Genomic DNA, 24,800 nt, shown 5'->3' on the forward strand with positions numbered 1-24,800 from the left:
AGCTCCTGTCCATAATCATAAATTCTTTTATACTGCTCTCGGAAGGTGCCCTGAATTTGATCAAGTGCAATCTGCTTGGTCTTAGTGGCCAATGATTTAGTGACAGTCAAGTTCCATTTCTTCTGTGCCTTCGAAACCAACTCCCTTATTTTCACCTTTGGATTTGATTCAACCTTCTTTTTAAACGCCTTGCCGAGCCATTTCGAGTGTAAGATCCCCACCCTGTGTGCTTGTGTGCATGTGTGTGTCAAGTTCATGCTGCGTAGCTGCCAAGTTTCCTCACCTCTGATTTTTGCAGCATACACCCAAAAAGGACAATCATCCGAACAAACAGCCCTAACCCTCTGCAAATCACACTTCCTAAACCTGATTGACCTTGTCGTATGCACAGCATAAGCAGTTACAGTGTCCTTGAAATCTTCCCGAGATGCATACACTATGCCAACTTCCCATTTGTATTGACTCATATCTTTCTGAAGCTTGTGAATTGGAAATATGAAATCCTCATGCTCCGAATCAGACCCATCAGCCCCAACTTGGTGATCAAAATCTAAGTCATCACTGTCTCCTCCCTCATCATTTTCAAACTGCTCAGTTGCTCCAGCATTCTTTTTCACAGCCCTAGGTTTTTTACTCATCACATTCACATGTTGAAACCCACTTACCTCAGGATCAAGCTTATCATCACTATCAGTAAAGTGCACATCATCTTCACTATCGTCCTCTTCCCCATATGGATTATACTCCGAATCGAGACTGTCGCTGTAACTAGAGTTATCATACTCAACTTCATTGTCGTCCTCTGCCCCAGAGTAAGCAGCAAATGGTTCAGATTGCTTTCGCCCCTCATCTACTCCACCATACAGAACCAGCTCTTTCCCCTCACTAATGTCACCCATCCCATCTTTATCTATCCCCAACATCAATGTAGCCATCATCAGGAAACATCTCTTCGTCCTGAACCTTATGGATAACATACAACTCTACATGGTCTCTCAACTCTGCTATTCGACATATCTTAATGGAATCCACATCAGTTTTAAGCAATTTCAGATTTTTCTCCATGTCTTCAACAACTGGATCCTTGAACCACAACGATGGAATATTCTCCTCGACGTAACCAAGTTGCTTTAGCTCAGCATACGCTTCAAATACAGACCACCGATCACCATCAATCTCTTCTATCACCGTTGTTTCTCCTGCCACATACTCTAATGGACCGTTCTTATACGTAAACCATCCTTCATGGTAGACCTTCACTTTAAAATAACCCATCGTCTTCTACAACACCCTGAAACAGAGTACAACAACACATAGACATTCATAAAAAATGATAAAACACACGCACCTTCCTATTTCACACCGATGCTAATCCCTACTCTCCACACACATGGCCTCATTCCAACGATAAACAGACTACCAAATCCTAACTAATCTAACCCGACACTAACCACTACAGCGAGAGCTACCATACTGAAAAGAAGGAAGAAAATCATACCTACGCAAATCCGATCAGTAATGCTTCAGCGACTCTTCACGTCCCTTCCTTCCAATTCCTCGATCTCGCCTCCTCTCTTCAGTTTCAGTCCATCAACATCTACGATCCTCTCCAATTCTGGGTTAGGGCACAATGTAATGGATTTGGTTTACGAAGCGTTGTGAATAAAGGGTGCTGTAATAAACGTTAAGGGTTTTTCATCCAAGTGAAAAAATCAAGCGTTTCGCGCGAAATGAAAAGGGTAGAATTGTCATTAAAAAAAATTTTAATTAGAAAGGACGAAGTTAAATACAAATGCAACATTAAGGACGATTTTAAATCCAAAATTAGAAGAGGGACGATTTCGATTCTGGCACAAAACTTTAGGGACCAAAATTAGTACTTATCCCTTTTTAAATACCTCGAAAAGAAATTATTAATCAACTCGATCACATCATGAATAATAAACGCTTTTTAACTTCGTCCTTCTTGGGGTACTAAGTGCAACGACTGTAGCACAAATCATCTTTCAACAATATTCTTGGCTTGCCTGGATTAAACAAATGTACAGCTAGAAAGAAATACTCAATTTTTTTTTGAACAAGGAACTCAACACAATATAATGGAGTGACAAAAGAACTAAACTTCAAACATCAACCTGTAAAGAAATATAAACAGAAAATTATCCCTAATGTCATTTTCGGTATTGTCATCAACAACAAAAAGGATCCAAACTACTTCACTCTCTATAACTGGTTAAAGATTTTTGAAACACCTCATCTGCACCCCCTTCTTTATTGTTAAAAATCCGCCCGTTCCTCTCTAACCAAACGTTTCAAATAACTGTAAAGAAGCATATGAGGCACTTATTGCGCTCCTTCTTCCTATTCACAACACATTTCCAACTCTCAAAATATTTTTTTAGTGAACCCGGAACAGACCACGATCTCCCAAACTCAGATAGTCATTGACACCACAACTGCTAAGTAAACTCACAACCAAGAAACAAATGGTGAATATGTTCAACGTCTTTTTTACACAATACACACATGTTATCACTGTAACTAATAATTCCCAATCTATGCAATATTTTTTTAGTATTTACTCTTCCTATCAAAGAAAACTAAATAAATAGCTCCACTCATAGCGGAACCAAACATTTCCATATGGTTCTGGTGAAACTGTAGCTGGTGATATCTTTCGGGAGAGTTTCTGACTGCTTTACCTGCACAAAAGAGTTAGTTGAAAAAATACCTTCCTTGTCAACCTTCCAAACAACTCTGTCTTGCTTATCATATGCTAGCTTTACAGGCCTTAAAGTCTCATGCAATTGATCCACTAATTCTAACTCTCATTGGTATATATCTCGTCTCCACTGGAAGTTCCAAATCCACTCTAACCCATCTCAAAACCCACAATCCCCTGTGATAGATCCTCTTTGGTTTGAAATAGAGAAAAGTCTCGAAAAATTTATCTTTAACGAACCACTTTATAACCAGACATCTTCCCAAAATCGATTTCTCCTTCTGTCACCCACCTTCATAGACAACTCAGCAATCATCTTATCTCTCACATTACTATCCTTGAACTTCAACTGACAGATATCCTTCCATGGACCCCCTCTATTAGGTAATGTCTGAACTGATAACATCATATTGGGGTTCAAGTTATAGCAGGAGCATACAACCTTCTTGCATAATAGACACTCCTCTTTTGAAAAACGCCAGCACCACTTGAAAAGGAATGCAGTGTTTCTAACCACGGCATCACCTACCCCCAACCCACCCACCTTTTTAGGGGTTTGAACCACTTCCCACTTAACTAGCGCCAAACCATTTCTACCTTCCTCCTTGCTCCATAGGAATTTTCTCTGCAACGAGATCAACTTTTCTGCCACTGCCTTCGATATATTATACAGGCTCAAACAGTACACCGGCAAGCTATTCAATACAGATTTAATAAGGACTAACTTACCCGCTTTATTGAGCACTTTTTTCTTCCACAAGCTAAGCTTCTCCTCAACCTTATCAATTATCGATTTTCAAGTCTTGACCAACCTTGGGTTCGCTCCTAAAGAAATGCCAAGATATCTTATTGGAAGGTTAGCCTTTTTACATCCTAATAAGTTGCATATGTTGTGAGTCCATTGCTATTCACAATTGATTGGGATTAAACTTAATTTATCAAAGTTAATAGTTAACCCCGACATCACCTCAAAACACCTTAGCAACCTGGCATCATTTCTGATTGTCTCCTCATCGGGTGGACAGAACAATATAATGTCATCTGTAAATTGGAGATGTGACAACTCTATATTGTCCTTACCAATCAGCAGCGGCGAAATGCGTCTGTTCCTGACTGACTCCGCTACCATCCTATGCAAAACATCAACAACCAAAAAAAAAGGAAACAGTGGATCACCTTGTCTCAAACCCCTCTCCATCTTAAAAGGTTTAGATGGTGAGCCATTTATCAGGATCGACATAGACGCTGTACCAACACGCTCATTAACCCATTTCCTCCATCTCCAACCAAAGCCCATCTTCTGTAGCACAATATCCACAAAATTCCATTTTACCTGATTATAAGCCTTCTGAAAGTCTAACTTAATGATTGTCGCTTTCTTCTCATGCAATAAGTGCCCCATCATGTATTTTCCGACCCTTCACAAATGCGCTCTAAGTCTCCCTTACTAGACTTGGCATCACTGATCTCATCCTTCTAACCATCACTTTGGAAATTACTTTATACACGCAATTTACCATGCTGATCGACCGGAGGTCCTTGATCTCCTTGGTTCCCGTGTACTTAGGTGCAAGGGCCACCCAAGTAATATTGGAGTCAGAAGGCAACCTTGATGACCAAAAAAATCTAGTACAGTTGTTGTGAACTCTAGACCAATTTCATCCCAACACTTCTTAATGAAATTTATATTATACCCATCACTTCCTGAAGTTTTGGATGATTCACAATCCCAAACCTCCTCTCTAATCTCCTCCGTTGTCGATATTCTCTCCAATACTACAGACTCTTCTTCATCAATCCGATTCACTAGTCCGTCCTTAAATTTCACAACCGGTGATCTCTCTTGATGATACAAATCTTTATAAAACTCTTATAACAATCTTGATTCGAGCTTTGATTTCTTATCAATTTTCCGTTAATTATCAAAGCATCAATTTTATTTTCATTGAATTTTTATTATTTTGAAAAAGTGAGAATTAGACAGTTAAATAGATGGATCTCTCCCTCGTTTAAAGATTTAACTATCATGTAATAAAATTTATTAGAATTCATTTATCTAACACGTATATTAAAAAATTAATTCAACAAAAAAATAATATATTTGACGAGAATATCAGAATAATTTTCAAAAAATTTTAGAAATTAAAAATTTGCCAAGAAAACATCCAATGTGAAACTCCTTATAAATTTACTCCAAAATAGACCTTCTCGAAGTATTTATGATCTCAAATCTATCTTTTTCTAATGAGTTTAAAACCGTAAATGAAAGTAAACTACCATTTCTACCAACGAAAGTTGAAAACGCTGACATATCTACCCATAAAAAAAGGAAATTACCATTTGTACCCATAAAAAATGGTTTTTACAAGCAAAATTATCCAAACCCTAAAAAATTAAATAAAATTCCTACATTACCCTTTTCTGCACCACTATCACTATCATCTCCTCCCCTTCCCCCTCCCCCCTCCCTCTCTCTCTCTCTCTCTCTCTCTCTCTCTCTCTCTCTCTCTCAATGTTCTCATCTTTTCCCCACTACTGCCACCACCACCACTAACCCATCCTCTCTCTCCTTCCATTTTCTGAGCTCGTCGCCGCCGCCATAATCCGTCAACTCTGCCAACTCTTTCCTCTTTCTCTTTCTCTTGCTTTCCTTCTGTGTTTTGCTTTTCTCTTTTTCTTCTGCTTCTTCGAATTCTCAACCCAGAAAAAGGGCTTCACCATCATCAACAACAGAACCATCTTCAGATTCTTTGCCCCCACACTCTCTCTTACCTGCAAAATTCCTTATCTTCACCACCACACCACCTCCTTCACCCAATCACCTTTCTAACCCTAACCCTCTTCACCCAGCCACCACCCCTCTTTTTCTTTCTAATCTCAAATCCCACCACCACTCCCTTCACCCAGCCACCACCCCCTTTCCCTCCAAAACTCACACACGGAGACATTACACACACACCCCCACCCGAGGAAGAAGAAGAGAAGAGGAGGGAGAGTGAGACCATACTGGCAACCTGGGGACTCGCTGCCGCTATCGCATCATCGTCGCCGTTGTTGAGGGAGCCCAAAGAGGAGATGCGAGCCAGAACCAAGGAAGGGGGAGCTGTCGCCGCCGTCGCGCCCTGCTGCTGCCGGCTCCGTCACATCTGTCGCCGCCATTGATTGAGTCCGTCGCTGTCGTTGTTGCTGGTCTACAAGGAAAAGAGCGCGCAAGAGATCGGAAAAGGAGGAGAGGGCGACGACGCCGGTGGGTGTCACTGCCACCATCATCGTCGACGCTATTCAGTGAGGAAGAATCGTTTTTTCTCTGCTTTTTCTATTGTTGTTGTTGTTGTTGTTGCTGCATGTGAAGAAGATAATGATTGAGGTATAGTGGTGGTGGTGGTGATGGTAGTGATAAAGGAAATGAGATGGTGGTGGGATTTGAGATTAGAAAGGAAAAGGGAGGTGGTGGCTGGGTGAAGAGAGTTAGGGTTAGAAAGGTGATTGGGTGAAGGAGGTGGTGTGATGGTGAAGATAAGGATAATTTAGGAATTTTAGGTAATTTTTTAAAGTTTGGATAATTTTGCTTGTAAAAATCATTTTTTTATAGGAATAAATGATAATTTTCTTTTTTTATGGGTAGATATATCAACGTTTTCAACTTTCGTGGGTAGAAATGATAGTTTACTCTCGTAAATAATATATATGGAGTCCAAAAGCTCCACAGATAAGCATATAATTCTAGAATTTGAAAGAAATAACTTATTATTTTTGGGTGGACACTTAATTTACCATTTGAATCCCTAAATACTTGTGTATGGAAGGACATTAATGAACATATAATTTTTTATGGTTTAGCACCTTAAATTAATAGAGATAAGTATGGTGCCCATTCAATACTACTCCAACCACTACCCCATTTTGTCCATGTGGAGTACCATGACGAGATCTTTCACCGAATCTACAACAAACTAAGAGATATTTAATAGCACCACAGAGAAGTAGAGAACACACTGTTACAACCTCCTGGTCAGACTAACGATCAAAACTTAGGAAAGTGTAACCCAATCCGCTAGAAAATGATCCTTGTTTACCCCCATTCTACTCTCTGCTAGTGCACAATTTGATTCGGCTACAAACATTGGCCTATTAACTTGACAAAAAATACAGTTGTTTTGGCTTCTCAGAGCCAGCACCAAAGGAATGTCAAAGCTTCTTTCTCTTCATATGAGTCCCTGGCGCTGTAAATCAGTGTACGTCTTCTTATTATAGATGTTCCCTTCCTTGTCTTCGTACTCTTCTTCCAAATCTGGGCGCCACTTGTTCACTCCTTGTCTTTGCTGTATCTTCTTCCAAAGTTCCTTTGCTTCCTGTATCACACAATGTTACCAGTGAGGGGCAAATTAAGGAGAACTGCAGACTCCCAAAGAATAGATTTCATGGTGAAAGTAAGCTAAATTCGATTTGAAGTCAAGCATTATAAAAAGACCAAGGGGTGGCAGCACTAAAACACTAGTACACTACCATTAACTGGACATTTTAATGCCATGCTACATGACAACAAGGGAAATACAGAAAGTCAAATAAAATAAAATAAAATACCTCAATTGATGTGATCTCATTGAAATTTTTGGTATTTGGTATACCAAGGCATCGCATGCCATGCTGATGGCGCCACTCTTTAAAATGCCGTTCAAAAGCCCGACGCCCCCAGTAACTGTAGTTCCCACATATCTCACACTTAAATTCCTGCAGAATGCATATCATATTATTTATACTGGAAGTATCTTGTGATGGCATATAGATTATAACAATAACTGACTAACTGACTTCTATAAGCTCTCTCTTTTAAAAACAAAACATGTTCTACCTGCAACTACTTGAGATGTCTAGTGAGAAACATACGAGTTTCAGTTTCCAAGTGAAAGACAAATGAATGATACCTGACCAAGACCATGCAACTTATACAACCAGTAAGGTATGGGCTTCCCATCCCATCCCATTGGCAACTTTAGGGGATTATATATCTGCTGCTCCTCATCTTCACTTTCAGTGTCCTCTTGTGTCTCTTCCTGGCAAGTATCAAAAGTAAATGCAATCATATATGAGCTATACATTGTACAAATCACCTGATTTTTTTTTTTTAAGAGTATAGTTGGATGAAACAAGTAATAATAGAATTAAATGGCAGTAAACAGACGAAAAATATGAAATTATCTTCCGCGTAATGTAATATATCTCTTTTAACTTTTGGAGGTTATTGAATAGCTTTCACTCACCTCCTCACGTTCTGCTTCAATTTCTTCATACGTCAGCGCTTGCTTCTTTACAACATTGTCTTTTGTTCGGTCAATAGTCTGCAGAAAGGTTAATAAAGTTATATGAGTAGATAGAACAGAAGTTAACATTTTATACCAAGGGTCAATATATATGCCCAAACCATTGAAGCTAAGACATCAAAGGAATAATTAAAGGAAATAAGCAACAGATACAAACGTCTTCTAACAAATCACACAGCTTCTTCATTTTGGCCTCCATTAATGCAATTTCTTTTGAATTTGCATCTTCTTGTGGAACTGGAGCAACCCCTTTTTTCTCTGAAGCACGTGCTCCCTTAGCAAAATGCTTCTTGTCCAGTTTTTCAAGAGGTGTGTGCTGCATAACGAACAAAAACGAAAGAAAATTTGTTATGTCAGTCAGTCAACCAAAATTGTACAGACACAGTTTATTAGAATGTAAAACAAATTCAATAAAAATTCCAGGAGCAAAAGCATCAACCAAATTTGGAGTTGAAACATACAGGATTTGAACATAAAAGCCACTGGAAGTGTATCCTTCTACTTCATAAAGGAGTACAAATTACCTTTGTGAGGAAGAGTCTCTCTGCACGTTGCTGAATGGTACCACCAGTCTTAAGTCCTAATGCTGCAAGTGCCTACCACATCAAGGAGCAGGGAAGAAAAAAGCACACATGATGAGAACACTAGAAATAACTGAAACCAAAGAGTGCCAATGAAAGATACTCAATATTGCTAGTCATTAAGTTAATTATATTTTAATACTATGGTAGAAACTGGACAGGAAATTTGATTAGATATATCGAAAGATACATGGATAGATCATAGATAGTATTTAGTCTTATAGTACCTCCTTTAACCTTTCAGGACCCACTTCCATCAGCTCTTCAACTGTACTGTAATAATCAAGATCAAGTGCAGCATGCTGAGCAGGTGCGTGTCCATTCTCCTGATTTTCATTCTCCCATCCGTGTACCTTTCCAGCAGCCCAATTTTCTTCAAACTCAGTTGTTACCTGCCACAACTATGTTAGATCTCAATCCCAGAAAGAAAAAACTCACAATAAAACAAAATCATTTAAGTATTGAAGTTAATTGTTAGAAAATTTCTTGCAAGCCAATAATGATGCAATTTAAACTCAGCATTACTTCAGATAATACAATAAGGAACAGGCTTGAAACATGAAGCAAGAACTACAGAAGAAGGCAATTGTAAGCTGTATTTGAGAATAGAAAGAAAGCATAAACTACTAAAATCATAGAATCCCTTTGAAAATTAATTTCAAGATCATAATTCCACCAGTCATGTATGGGATTTCAGCACTATTTCACTAATTCAAAATTTGAATTCAGGTTTAAGTATCTTACATGAAAAAGTTGATTGATCCATTCTCATATAGTAAAAAAGTATATTAATAGAAGGATATAAAAATAGAATAGATTGACACAAGAAATACAAAAAATAATCAGAATACATTTTCACAATTAAAAAAAATAACACTAGATTTCAATAAAGTGAAAACTCAAATCATGTAAAGTGGAGATATCTTAAGTATGGACTCCAAAAATCTTGGAACTACATAGAGCGTTACTTTTTGGAGACTTAAAAAAAAAGAAATTAAATGAAAGAATTGCTTTAAAAAGAAAGTTGAGCTCAAAATTATGTAGAATTAAACAACCTTCGAGAAAATTCGATCAACATCTTGCAGGGGTTCTGTCCGCTGGAAAAAATACAAAAGATACTCTAAAAGATTCTCCATATATTCTCTGTACTGCCTGTTGAAATTGAAAGGCAAAAGCTCAGACAGATATGCAAATTCCATTAAAATGACTAGGATGCATGCAGATGTCAAATGATAAAAACAATTGAAACAATCACCTGGTCATTTTCTTCTTGCGTGGAATCTTGTCTGCCTCTGGGAAAATATCAAGATACGCAGAATACTCAATTGGCTCTCCAAATTTTGAATTGATATATTGATGGTACAGCTCATGCATATCTAAGTATCGGCCAAAAGCTTCCTGGAACAAAATATTCACGGAATCAATAACCAGATCAGGTTGAAATGTGACATTATCTCAACTAACACTAGAGTACATAAAATTTCATTTTGCATACTCATTGCCTCCAACTAAAGGTACCCTGCAGAAGGATCTCTTCCATGCTTTCCATACACATGCAGACTACCAAAAGGCTCAATCAACTGTGTGTGTGTGTGTGTGTGGGAATAGCATATTCATCTGCGCGCCAAGTCGGCAACCCAGGTTTAATCTCACTTAAAGCAAACATCATTCTTAATATTTTTCATGTTATTCAGTGCACTCATTGATTATTACAAAAACATATCTGTTCTCTAAACAAAATTTGCAACTGTGCATTGGTCTCCCCTTTCAATCACTGCAATAATAGTCAGGGTTAAAGAGAGAGAGACAGGAAAGATGACAGACCTCTCCACTAAACTCAATTTGAGGTTCTTCTTTAAGGAGTGCTTCATAATCATCATTAGCATCAACAACCCGGGCAACTGGGTGCTTCCTGTGATACTCTCGTATCTGCACAAAGCGCACACATCACCATATAAACCAATTTACTAAAACATACATAAGCATGAACTAACAATTACGATCAACAGAATAATAAAATAGTGAAATCAGCTTCAGCATGTTCAATTATCCAGTAACTTCTTAAAAAAAACCGAGCCAACTTAAACCTCTCCATATAAAATAAATAAATAAATCCTAAGAAAAGAAAATAAAAAAGGAATAACCTCTTTCAGACGATCATAGAACGCACTAAATACATTGTTGACTCCAGTAGCAGTTTGACCTCCGAGTGCAGCAATCTCGTCCTTCCTGGCATTGTCATTATCCTCATATATCTCAATCTGGAAAATAAAATTAAAAAAAAAACGAATCAAATCAAAATTCCAGCTTCAAAGAAAAGGATAAAGAGAATAATTAGGGTTTGGGAGAAGAACTTACAAGCTTGTGTGTGGTGGAAGTAATGGTGTCAATCATGTTCCGAACGCGGTGGCTCTGAAACAAGCGGTCTTTATTGGAAGTTGGCTCATTCTGAAGGTCCTTCACTATCACCCTTTCCAACCGTTCCACTTCCTCGTGCGAGGCACGTGTCACTTCCAGAAGCGTCGACGACATCTTTCTTCACACTCACTCTTCAGCTCCACCACCACCTGCTCTCACAAATCAACAAGAAACAAACACCGCACAAAAGGGGAAATGAAAAACCCTCGTACGGCGTCGTGCCTTCTGCCACCGCCAACCTTTTTTTTTTTTCTTTAGCAGCTCTAGTTGATTAATTTATGGGCCTCACGTGTCTAGCCCAATGGGCTTTCTGATTTCAAATTAACAGGCATAAAACGACTAGACAGTCTAACTAGCCCAATATGATTTTTTTTCACAATCTAGGTCATAAAAAAAAGAGCGCGCGCGAGAGAGAAGGGATAGGTGTGCTTTACCTACCTCACTACAATACCCAATTAAAAATGTAGCTTATGACTAAGGTGAAGACTCACGTACATTTATCTTCACTTGTGAAAAACGTTAGTTAATTTGATATATTTGATTAAATTATTATCTAATAATTTTTAATTAACAATTTTACATGAAGTTAATTGTATGTGAGTTTTCATCTTCATTTAACTTAACGACCAAAAAACGAAAAATCATGATTATTTTTACTCTTTTGGTTGGTCAAAGTAAGAAACGTGCAAAATTCCAAATTGATAATATGTTTTTCTCCTCCTCCTCCTCCTTTTTTTTTTTTTTTTTTTTTGGGAAAATGACATATGCTTTTTGAGTGTCCCAACAACCATGTGTTATGTATGTGTATGTGTGAAGGTGCAACTGTGAATCAAAGCACGCTTTTTAGTGTTGTGTGCTTTATTGGCAGAGCATCTATTTCCTGCTGGTTCCTATCTACCATTACCAAAGTGAGAAGTCACACTTGTCTATCATCTTTCAATGCCACCTTTCTTTGAAACAAAGAATCAATGTCCCTTCAAGTGTAACTTTGCCTTGGTGACAATGTATATTTTCGACGTAATATCTAAAAATTTATAATGTTAATAAAAATAATATTAAAAAATATGGATGACAAAATAAATTCTTAAAATATTAAAAATGTGATAAAATAACTAAATATTATATATATTCTCAAGAATATCAGATTTTGATACATTTTTTTTAAATATTATTAGAAAATTGAAACCTTTTCAAATTTAAAATTTAGTATTTTAGTTTAAGAATTTTTTTTTTTGGTTTTTTTGTCAATGATAAATTTAAAGAATATATATATATATATATATATAAACCTAATTTGTTTTAATTTTTTATATATAGTTTCTAAATAATTATCTTGTTTCTACAAAAAAAAATCGTACCCAATATACAAATCATTTGTTAAATAAAAAAATTATTTGTCACTTATAAATACATTAAGAAATTATTTAGTTCATTATCACCCAACAGGCCAACACAATTGAGAAACGTTTTAATATATTTCTATTTTATGAGAATAATTCATTTTCGACATCAACAAGGAATAATTAAATTTTATCAAATCATGGGAATATTATATTATTTTAATGAGAATAACTAATACCTATAAATATTTGTTAAAAAAATGGCATAAAATAAAACATAGTAGCATATCTTTTTCAAGTGACTATATGTCTAAGACTCTAAGTGTAATATTTGTTTTCAATTTTAATTTATATCAAGTCTCAAAAATCTAAATTATTTGCCAACCCAAAGAAAACATTCTGTAAAAATGTTATGAATCATTCTTTGATTGAGCATGTGAGTTACCTTACCTATCATATGGAAGAGACCTCTTATCAAAATATCATATGTCACATAACATAACTACTAATGTGTCTATTCCCCTATTGAATCTTCCACAATAAAGTAGAAAATGAGTGTTATGGCCCAACGTAAAAGTAGGTGCGCTTATAAACATTTCAATATCATGAATTCATGACCCCCTCCCCCCCCCCCCCCCCAAAAAAAAAAAAAATCAATATCAATACCAAACAAAAAGTAAATAAACATTTCAATATGTTGCTCCCTCACATATTATTATTATTATTATTATTATTATAAAAGTATTTTACATAAAGTCATAAACATTCAATCATATATTACTATAGTAAAATAACTCATTTTCAAATTAATTATTCAAAAGCCATTTAAATATATTATTCAGATTGAATAATTATATAAGATTCTTTATACTGACAATATATAAAAAATATTATTATTATTATTATTATTATTATTATTATTAGAAACAAATAAAAGTTGGTTTTGACTAATCAACCACTACGGACAACGAAGAACATAACAATTTAAAGATGTACTACTTATTTGTTAATCGGGTTGGTGAAATAGTTCACCCGTGATAATTATGATCGATCTTAAATTTTACCTCATATATTTTCATTATTTTGATATTATTATGTCAATGAGACTATATGTAATTTTTTTGCTTGATTTGGATTTCTTTTTAACCTTTGATTAAATTGAGTATGGCAACGTTGTTAAAAAAAAATGAACGTTACGTTATAACAAACTAGGTATAATTTACAGAAAGAAAAAATAATTAAAATCATTTAAATTTTTTTATTATTTTTATTATTATTCTTCGATCTCTTTATCAACATATAGGAGAATAATCTAGAAAGAAAAAATAATTAAAATCATTTAAATTTTTTTAATAAATAAACATTTCTTAACAAAATAAAATCTCTAAATTGGAATATTATTTTCAAACTGAAATAATATATATTATAAGTTTGATATGCATAATTACAAAATTGTATTTTTACTCTATATATATATATATATATATATATATATATATATATATATATATGAATTTGGTCAACATATTTCGAAGCACAAGCATGCACTGAGATAAACAACCTACCAACCAAATAACCCAGAATAAATAAATAAATAAATAAATAATAACCACCACCTACCACTTCATTTAAGTAGTAGGCATGTATGATATATGCATGCTTCCAATGTTTGCAATTTGCAAAGTGTATTTTCTTTTTCTTTTTCTTTTTTTTTATAATAGTAAATCAAAGACAACATATTAAATTTAGGATCTCATATGTTTAAGTAAGATATTATGTTTGTTAATTAAATAATTATAGAATATAGTCCAATTGAAAGCTTTTCCAAATGACCTTTGAACAAGAAACAAAGAATCTTAAAAAAATATATTATAATTTAGTCTTCTATTAATTTTTTGAGTTATTGATTAGTTTATTAGATTCTATTATATATTTCAACTTTTTTTCTTTGGTTTTCTTTTATTAAAGGGAGCCACTCAGATAAAGATACGTAAAACGTCTCTTTTTAAAGATATTTTTCAGTAATTAAAATTTTACATATATAATATAGAAGTATTTTAGTCATTTTCTATAATAGGGTATTGTAATTATTTTCTATAAAAAATAATATTAATTTAGACCATTTCAAGATTTGATTCACTATTTTTCGGTTAAATCAATTTATCTAACCTTATTTTGACAAAAATAATACGATTTAATCGATTATATGTATTAAATTTTAATTATTAAAAAATATTTTTATAAAAAGACATTTTCAACGTCTTTATCTAAATTACTCCATTTAAAAAATTTTGGCTTGACAGTTGACACAAACAATATTAGGACCCTTTTTAATTAAAAAAAATGTGTTAGTACCTTTTTAGTAAATTATAAACTAAAATATTAGGACATGATTTGTTGTCAAGGAATCAAAATCTCTGCTTTTGAGCTTTAAAGAATCTTGGGAGAACATAGAGCCTTCCCCAGCACCCCCTCACTTATATTTGCATGCTAATAATAATATATCTAGACTTATATTTAAAAAAAAATGAATACATTTAATTTTGCTGCATATTTTGGTTTCATTTATAACCGTATTATTTTCGTGCAATATTAATTAACCATAACATAAAATACAATATACTACATCTATATATCCTGATCCATCTAATCTTATTCCAAAAATAATTTGTTTCATGATATAATAAGAGTTGAATTATAAATTTATTATTTTTAGTTAGTTTCAGTTAATCTTTAATAATTATTTATTTTTAATCTTAAATTTAAATTCTAAATTGTAAATTATCGATCTAAATTTAAATTCTAATAAACCCTAAATCCTAATTCTAGATCTAATAAATTATCCAAAAAATGAGAGTTAAAATAAAAATTTTATAAATTAAAAAATATTGACTAATATTTATTAATTAAAAATTAATTTTCTATAATTATTTTTTATTGTGATTTAATTAATCAAATTACAAAATTAATTATTTTTAATTAATATTAACCAATTTTTTTTAGCATCATAACTTCACCACTTACTTAGTCGCTCACTACTACTACCAACTACAGTTGCATCACTATTGCTAGTCGGCTATATTAAACTCTAAATTATAAATTTTAAACCCTAAATTTTATACTTTAAATTTTAAATCCTCTAAAATGTGAGGAGTCGAGGACTAAAAAATAATTTTACAATAAAAAAATTGTCTATTAATTAAAAATTAATTTCTTATACTTATTAATATTGATTTAAATATAAAAAATTAATCACCTAATTTTTATCTTTATTCTAATATAATTTTCTGCATTATCTTTTCTCGTTGCCATCATTATCCTATGCCTCTGTCAGGTTTTACGATGGAGGCTTAGCTTTTCTCTATTTGTTCTCTGTTATTGAAAAGGTATATACTACTTCGCATGTGTAACACCTATACATTAAGACAAAATTCATGAATTATTATTAGAAAATTTCGTAAAATACGTGAAGCAATATGAAGCAAATCAAATTATATCAAATCAAAGTAATTTATGTAATTCAATATATATGTTTGCATGTGTCTTTTGGAGTTGGCGAAAGAGTACAAAATGAAGCAAGGTCATAAGATAAGTTAGCTCCTCAACTTATCAAACAGACAAACGTATTAATAACAATCTTTTTCACATCGAAGAAATTTGAAAATTCGTGTTTCCAATTCGGTGAGCCCCATATATGCAGTAATAAGAATAATAAGAATAAAAATTAAAAACCACATAATAGCAGATGCATCATTATTAGTAATATACATAATATTTAAATATTAAACATTATTGTTTTAATAATATAAATAATAAAAAGCATGATTCGATAAGAAGTTTTGGAATTAAAATGGCAATTGTTGCCAGCCAATGGTGGTGAATATATTTAAATATAAATATATATCATCACTAATCACTATACATCACTCTCACCTAGAAAGGTGAAGCTCCATATATTAACATGGTCGATTACTTCAATGTCACTGCTATGTCATCCATGGATTCTAGCATTTATCAATAACTCAAAACAATTGGCAACTTTAACATTATTCAACTTTTATTATATGGTATTATAATAAAATAATACTCAACGAAAACACATACATGAATGCAACTGCTTCGAGAGGCCGCATAATATGATGCCTCATGTGTATGTTATTTGATTAACCGTCTTCCTTTATTTTATTTTATTTCATTTTATTTTATTTTTCCTTGAATTGGGAATTTTTAATTAATAGTAAGCAATTATGCATAATTGAAAAAAAAAACTATGCATGAAGTGACGACCGACACAAACATGGGGCTTTACTTAATACTCCTCTTTCGTAGAAAATAACCTTGTTCTATTTTTAATGTTGTTTCTTCCCATAGAGCTTTTGACCTAACCATAAAACCAGCCAACCAGCTGCGGTATCATGGGTTTAATTTTTGTTAGGGGTAATTAACAACTATATTTTTTAGGTTGTAGTTTCACTAAATTTATAATTATGTTTTTATATATTTTTTAATTGAATATGTACACTACTTTTAATTTTGTAATTAAGTTATTTTTAGTGTACAAAATGATAGAGTTAACTTAATATTTTTCTGCAAATTAAAAGTATCCACAATTAAGAACCTAATTAGATCTTTGACTACATATATTTTTTTAAAAAATATTACGTTAATTTTAATATTTTTGACATGAAAAGGATCTAATTACAAAATTAAAAATAATGTAAGAACACAATTAAAAAAAATAATATAAAGACCTAATAATAAATTTGGTGAAATTATAAAAACCAACAAAATAATTAAATCTATTTTTTAAGAATATATGTTAGAGTTATTATTAGTAACATTTTTAAAATTTTTATTCTTTATAAAAATATTAAAATTAAAATTAAGTGAGACTAATTCAATTTTAAAAATTAGTTCAAAAAGTGAGTATTATTTCATATTTATAAATTATTTTGAGATTATATTTTTAAAAGATGTGAAGTTTATATATACATTATTTTCATATTCAAAAATATTTGTCGAATATTTATATGTAAGTGATTTGCTAATAATATTGAATTAGATAAGGTGTTATATATTATTATGTTATAAAATTACCTTTTTATGAAAATCTAAATTTAAAGAAGAGTAAGGTGAATGGTTATATTTTTAATAAAAAAAATTATTGATAACCTTAAGATATAATAAAACCCATATTTGTTTTCTTCTTCGATCAATAATGGAGTGTATATATACATTGCATCATGCATGAGTAAGAAATTAGTAGGGCCACCAATAATTGTAGGAAGTGTTTCCAAGTGATAGCAAGAAAAAAATAAAGAGCAAATGTAGGGCCTAGAATCTGGACAAAGATATTCACACATGTATACTACGATCTATTTCACAAATCCAAGTTAAATTATGTTGATAAAAATATAGGATTTTGTCAAGTGAATAACTGGAAAACATGGCTCGATATATTATTAGTAGATCTAATTTAATTAAAAATTAACTTAATTAAGACGGAGTTGTGCTCTTAATAATTGATATAATTAAGAATTTAATATTTTTCAATAATTATTTATTAGATAATTAAAACATGAAATTTACTCCATATTATTAGTAAGTGACTCCAATAATTAAATAACAACCGAAGATATTTCAGTGAGTCAACTAATTAACGAGCACAATGCTTAGGTTTTTTTTAGTCATATCTTTCAATTTAATAGATTAAGGACTAATTCATCTTGATTATGAGCTTTATTTAAAAATTTATAGTTAGCTAATAAATTACTACATATACAATACCAAATTTAAATTTTTCATACTTACTTAATTAAATAGACTAATGAACACATTATTTAGATGATGGTTGAAGATGGCACGATTTGATTAAAAGTCTCATTTACTTTTGTTTAATATGCAATTATGTTAAAATTTAGAAAAGAATTCTGAAATACTGAATTGTCTGTCGTTATTACATGAGTGGTTGAACATAGTTTTAAAACAGAAATTTTTAATAATAAAAAAATATTAACCAAAAATAATTTAAATTTATTTTATTTAATATTTATTAATTTTTATAATTAATAAATATTAAATAAAATATATTTAAATGATTTTTTAATTATTTTTCTAACATACATTATCAGTTTTAAAATAATAGAGAAAAGATCTCAAATTAAATGACAATTATTGACATCACACTTAAATGTTAAGAAAGTACTAATAATTAATTATTACCCGAGGGAATCTTCTCCATATATATATATATATATATATACTCTTCAATTATTAATAATACACTATTTGTATTATCTTACCAAAATATCCTTAATTTTATTTGTTTTTGAAAAATTCTAGTCCCCACTAATTAAGTATAATAATAAATGTATACAGATTTTGATGATTGTCTCGTTAATATTGAAAAAATACCCTTGTTTTTGGTAAAATAATAAATGGTATATATAAAATCTTTTTAAAATAAGAATTGTTGACCATTTATCCTTTTTTAAAATAGTAAAATCATTAAATTTTACATTTTTTACCTATAAACATATTGACAATTTAATAATGGTGTCACGTAAAAGTTAGAGAAAAAAGATATTTTGTAAGATTAATTTATTGTAAATTTCACATTTTTTACATATAAAATCCTTTTTTTTAAGATAATCTTCCTTGTCTTTGCTATAAAAAATTTATTAGAACTCAAGAGAAAAAATTAAAGAAATAATTTGTGTATTAGATGTGTCAAATATAATATAATGTACTACCTATTTATATACGATGAACAAATAAAAAATAATAAAATAACATCAAAGAATATCAATATATATACACCGTATATCCTAATATAAAATAGTCACAAAAAAAATATCCTAACATAAAATATATCCTAACATAATTAAGGTTGAATCTTTGAAATGTAAATATATTTGTAATGATCTCATTTTTAATAAGACAAACCAAATTAATTTTCTTTTAAATGATATAATCATTAAAATCTGTATACATTTATTGTTATAATTAATTAGTAGGAGCCAATGAGTTATAACTCAAATGGCATAGGTTCTTATACTTAATTAAAAAGTTGCGGGTTCGAGTCTCCTATCTTCTAAATTGCCAATAAGTAATAATTGGTTAATTTTAATAGAATAAAATTAATTTATCATAAATTAAAATTTTATTTAAAAATTTATTATTAACTAATAAATTATTATATATATATAAAATAAAATTTAAATAGGTTAGATTTAAATATTATTGATGATGTGTATGTAAAACATTGTAAACGCTCTAAAGTGCAAGTGTTCTGTTCTTTTTTTAATTCTAAAGTACTCTTCTGTTGTTTATGCTGAAATGATAAAATATCTTTGGGAAAATCGAGCTGTTAAATACATATTCAAACAATGAAAAAGAAAAGACAAAATAAATGGCTGAGATTGATTCTTTTTCTGTTGAGATTGAAGATGCAATATATATTACATGTTATTAAATCTAAGTATCACCAACAACCGCATGCCACCAAATATACAAAGGAGTCAAATGAATAAAAAAATTATTCTAGGACAACTCGTGATTCAAGATTCTAATGGTATTGAGATTTGAGAAACCAAACGCAAATAATTTTTTCATCCAATAAACTATTTTTATCTAAAAGATTTAACTAATGACAACACCAATCATAATATATTCGGATTAGCGAAACAATATTATATATATATATATATATATATATATATATATATATATATATTAATTTTATCCATTTTTAATATATATGTTATATTTTAATGTATATTAGCTAATAATTAATATTTGATTAATTAGTATTGACATATGAATTTCGTTTTTTTTGTAATAGATTAATTTAAATTTGTTATATATAGTTAATCTTTTCGCGTCAAAATTTTTTAAATAATATTTTATTATCATAAACGGCAATTTATTCTTTTTTTTAATTGCTCGCATTATATTTTTATTAGCATAACCACCAAAAACTGTATAAATTTAATTTTTTTTTGTAGTTTCTCACTGCCAACATAATACTAAATGTACAAAGTAGTTAAATTTTGTATCCTAATTTAAATTGATAAACAAAGATTTTTTATTTAAATAAAAATCCAATATCTCGTGCAATTTTTTTCATAAATCGTAAGCAACTATATCGAAAAAGGAATTCAACTCTTGTAATGGTATTGGTATATTCTTAAAAAAATTTACATAATATGAAAAATAAAATAAAATACAATTAGATTACACAATAAATTTAAATTCTTTACATATCAGTACAATAGATGTATTGAAATTAATCTATCAATATATGTACCCAATAGCAGAGGAAGAAAAGATTATATAATCTTCTTTAATTAATCAGTCGCAAATCTAAATTTCATTTAAAGATGTATTGTTGATTAATGGGTTATTACAATTTAAAATTTACATATTTTTTCTTTTTTTTTTTAAATTGTCTACAATTTTATAGGTCAAAAATTAATATGTTGCAAATCCGCATGCAATAAACAAAATTTAAACTTTTATACTTATTTAAGCGAATGAATAAATTAACTATTTGACTAAATAAAATTAGTTGACATCTCCTGTTTTTAGAACTACCTTAAAGTCTATTCACCAACTAATATAACGGAATCCTCGCAAAGCAAAGCAAAGCTTAGCTCTGTTACCAGACTTTAGCTTTGGATCCATACCTTAGCTACGGAGCACAAGACGTGCGGGTTGTTTCTTTCTAATAACAAATTAACAATGGATAATTTTTTTCCACCTTAATTTCTGAATTCTGGGTATTATCACTATAATTTATTAGAAATAGAACCTAGAATTTTGAACTACAAGGCTCTGTAATGAAAACAAAAAAAAATTTAAAATATGGATATTAAAATTTGTCTTTATATCTTATTTAATAAAAATAAAGATATAAATATACAAAATATTAGAAAATATTAGGATATTAGAAATTTAAATACTTATAATTAATTATTATACAAGTTAAAAGGACGTCAATAAAATGATTGAAAAAGAATAAAAAAACAACAACAATGCGAATTAAAGAAGAATATAAAACTGTTAGAATAATATATATTATATTAATTATGTTGGATAATAATTAATCGTTAATAGTTAAGTAATTAAAAATATTTATAAAAGTAATTATTATTATATTTAATATAATTTATTATGTACTCTCGTACTATACGGGAGTACATAATAAATTATATTAGGTATAATAATTATATATATCGTTATAAATAAATAGCTTCTATTTTATATTAACACACAATTGAATATGCATAATATATCTTTTAGTTTTCTCTCTTATATTTTAAGATGGTATTTAAATCACCAAAAAAAAAGTTATTTTTACTTAATATTTTTCTTATGATTCACACAAAATCACCATTTATATTTTTCTGAGTAAATAGTAATTATAAAGAAACTTTGTCTTTCTATTTATTATTGTGACTCCTGTGTTACAAAAAATTGTAAATTTTTTTTGAGATAGATTTTTTAATTTACATTATTCTTTGTCTTTTTTTAGATCTTTATGTTTTTATATTTTTGTTTGTGTTTCTGGTCCAGTGTGTTAATATTAACCTATTAGACACCTCTTAATTTAGCCAAAATGTAGTTATCCCAAATATATTTTTAATGGGTTATCCAAGATATGTTATAAATTTTTAACCAATTATTCATATTTTTTTAATTTAAAATGCTCATCAGCCCTAAAAATTATCCCCCTAATTGAACTTGTTAAAATAACATAGTCCGTAATTTAGCATATTTATCCAATTATTCAATTTTAGAATATTATTCTTTAATCGTCTAATAATTACATAGTTATTGTATCAATGCATATTAAACTTTTGGAAAATTTTAAAATATTTTTAGAATATTAATGTTTCAATAATTTTAATAGTTAATTTTAATTAATATATATTATATATTTTTATAATTAAAATTAATGATTATAATTATTAAAATACCGATAATCCATAAATATTTGAAATTCTTTGCTTTTACTTTTACCCTACCAATCAAACACCCTTTAAAAAAAATTAATAAGATTAAATCGTTGAGAAAAAAAAAATTGATTAGCAGGTGGGAACGTGGCAGTGTTTTGGTGTCCATGTGAGAAGGTCCTAGTGAGTTGTGACCAATATTTTATTAGCTAATAAAAACTTTCTTTAATATAATTATACAAAAATATTATATATATATATATATATATATATATATATATATATATATATATATCACTCAATCAAATATTATGTATTATTTATATATAAAAATATATATAATTTAATATATATTAATATATGTTTTATATTTTAATATATATTTTATATTAATAATTAATTTTGATATATAATACAATTGTTCATTATATGCATAGCTTTTTTATACTAATCATTTTCTATATTACACTTGTATATTATAAGCATAATTATATTTTTTAAAGAATGCCACAATTCATTGCAAAAAAGACAGTTTATATGCAAATATATAAAAAAAAAAACACACCAACAATATTTAAATTTATATGAATAATAATAAACAAAATCACTTTTTACCTAAATTAATATAGATAATTATGTGACGTCTCTTCCTTCGTCCACAACACACTTTTTTTTTTAATTCTTTTTGTCATAAATGACAAAGAGATGAAATGAAATTTTATTTGTATATTTGGTGTTTATAAATATATTCATTTTTGTATATATGATGATATTGGACCACCTACAAAACCCGAAAGAATATAATAATGACTGATTGGGGTCAAATTTCAGGTTGGTCAACAATAATGGTTTCCTTTCAATGTTGGTAATAAACTTTATAGTTTATACACTAGTTTTTAAATAAACAAATGCCTTTGAGTTCACTTATCACGTTTTTTTAAAAGAATAAAAGGAGCGATAATTTTATATGATTATTCATGTATTTTATTTGTTAATTTAAATTATTAAAATAAATAATTTTACAATATAATAAATTTTTTTATCAAAATATTTGAAATCCAATTTTTATTATTTGAAAAAAGTTTACTAGCATAATAATAATAATAATAATAATAATAATAATAATAATAATAATAATAATAATAATAATAATAGTTCACTCTTCAAATCTGACCGAGACTCTTATTATATAAAAAAATTTGTTAGAAAATGTACGTTGGATAGAATTTTTATTATAAATTTTTAATGGTTTAATTACTCTGTTGGTTCTTATAGTTTCATGAAATTTTTAATTAGGTCCCTATATTTTTTTTTAATTGGGTCCCTGCACTAATTTTTTTTTCAATTAAGTCCCTTTTAATAGTAATTGACTTAATTTTATAGGGACCCAACTAAAAAAAAAGAATTGGTATAAAGGCCTAAATAAAAGGAAAAAAAAGTGTAGGGACCCAATTAAAAAAAAGTTGGTGCAAGGACTCAATTAAAAGGAAAAAAAATATAGGGACCTAATTAAAAATTTTGCGAAATTATAAGGACCAATAGAGTAATTAAACCATTTTTAATTTATATATTTTTTTTGTAAAATTTAAAAATTTCTATGAAATAAAATTTTTTAAAATAAAAACGTTCGAAACAAAATTTTTTAGGACCTATTTGAGTGTTATATATATATATTCTCTTCTAGTATATCAAGTGATTGTAACCTTTTATATTTGAAGTTTGTATTTTTCTTAATAATTGTGATTGATATTAGGTTATATTTTAATCTTGAGTTTAATATATTATTAAATATAGTTTTATCTAAGTTTTTATTTATATTTTCTTGTCTTTTTATTTTATTTTAATTTTTTTTACAAGTATCATCTTATTAAAAATTTTAAGATAATATTTGGACATAAAATTTAGAAACTTAAAGTTAGAATAATTCGATACAAAAATAAAGATACATGTGTGAATGTGCAATGATCAATATTAAAAATATAAACTAAAATTTTAGTTATTTTAAAAAAAAATGTATGCACATTTTCTCATAGAAATTAAAATGTTAATTTCTTACCTACTACACCTTTTTATTTAATTAATTAAATTATTTTATAATTTTTTTGTTATATACTTTTGCTTAGTATTTGCATGAATTAGAAATAATAAATTGAGTTTAATTTAAAATTAAATATATTAAAAAATATTTTATTTATTAAAAATATTTTAGATATAAATATAAAATAAACAATTTTTGTGCATTGCACGTGTACATATATTAGTATTATTTTATAACGAATTATATTATGCCATCAAATATGCTGACATGGTGTTTTCTAATAATTGTTTACATATTATTTTATTCTCAATCAGTTTTAAAAAAGTATTACATAATCAATTAAATAGAATAGGTTATATTTTGCCGTCAAACATGCTGACGTGACACATTTTAATACCAGTTTAGATATCTTTTTTTCTCAATT

General features: G+C 29.4%; 1 protein-coding gene across 1 annotated transcript; it reads right to left on the reverse strand.

The window, feature by feature from the left end:
• Nucleotides 1–6,666: 6,666 nt before the first annotated feature.
• ATO (splicing factor-like protein) lies at nucleotides 6,667–11,401 on the reverse strand. The gene is made up of 12 exons (XM_016307864.3): nucleotides 10,983–11,401; nucleotides 10,769–10,885; nucleotides 10,449–10,553; nucleotides 9,880–10,022; nucleotides 9,680–9,776; nucleotides 8,852–9,016; nucleotides 8,568–8,639; nucleotides 8,201–8,359; nucleotides 7,984–8,061; nucleotides 7,648–7,776; nucleotides 7,307–7,453; nucleotides 6,667–7,074 (listed from the first exon to the last, which is right to left on the reverse strand). Exons 1-12 carry the CDS (start codon nucleotides 11,154–11,156, stop codon nucleotides 6,928–6,930), a joined length of 1,533 nt encoding a protein of 510 aa, XP_016163350.1. The 5' UTR covers nucleotides 11,157–11,401; the 3' UTR covers nucleotides 6,667–6,927.
• Nucleotides 11,402–24,800: the final 13,399 nt, after the last annotated feature.

The sequence above is a fragment of the Arachis ipaensis genome, chromosome B7 (genome assembly GCF_059453495.1).
Source record: "Arachis ipaensis isolate K30076 ecotype BB chromosome B7, ASM5945349v1, whole genome shotgun sequence".
NCBI classification, from domain to species: domain Eukaryota; kingdom Viridiplantae; phylum Streptophyta; class Magnoliopsida; order Fabales; family Fabaceae; genus Arachis; species Arachis ipaensis.

What these genes read in the sequence shown, in the direction of transcription:
- ATO (XM_016307864.3), bottom strand. Translation starts at nt 11,156, where the DNA reads ATGTCGTCGACGCTTCTGGAAGTGACACGTGCCTCGCACGAGGAAGTG. An exon ending in TCTATGATCGTCTGAAAGAG is followed by an intron (nt 10,554 to 10,768) that starts GTTATTCCTTTT and finishes CGCTTTGTGCAG; the next exon opens with ATACGAGAGTATCACAGGAA. An exon ending in TTGAAGCAGAACGTGAGGAG is followed by an intron (nt 7,777 to 7,983) that starts GTGAGTGAAAGC and finishes GATACTTGCCAG; the next exon opens with GAAGAGACACAAGAGGACAC.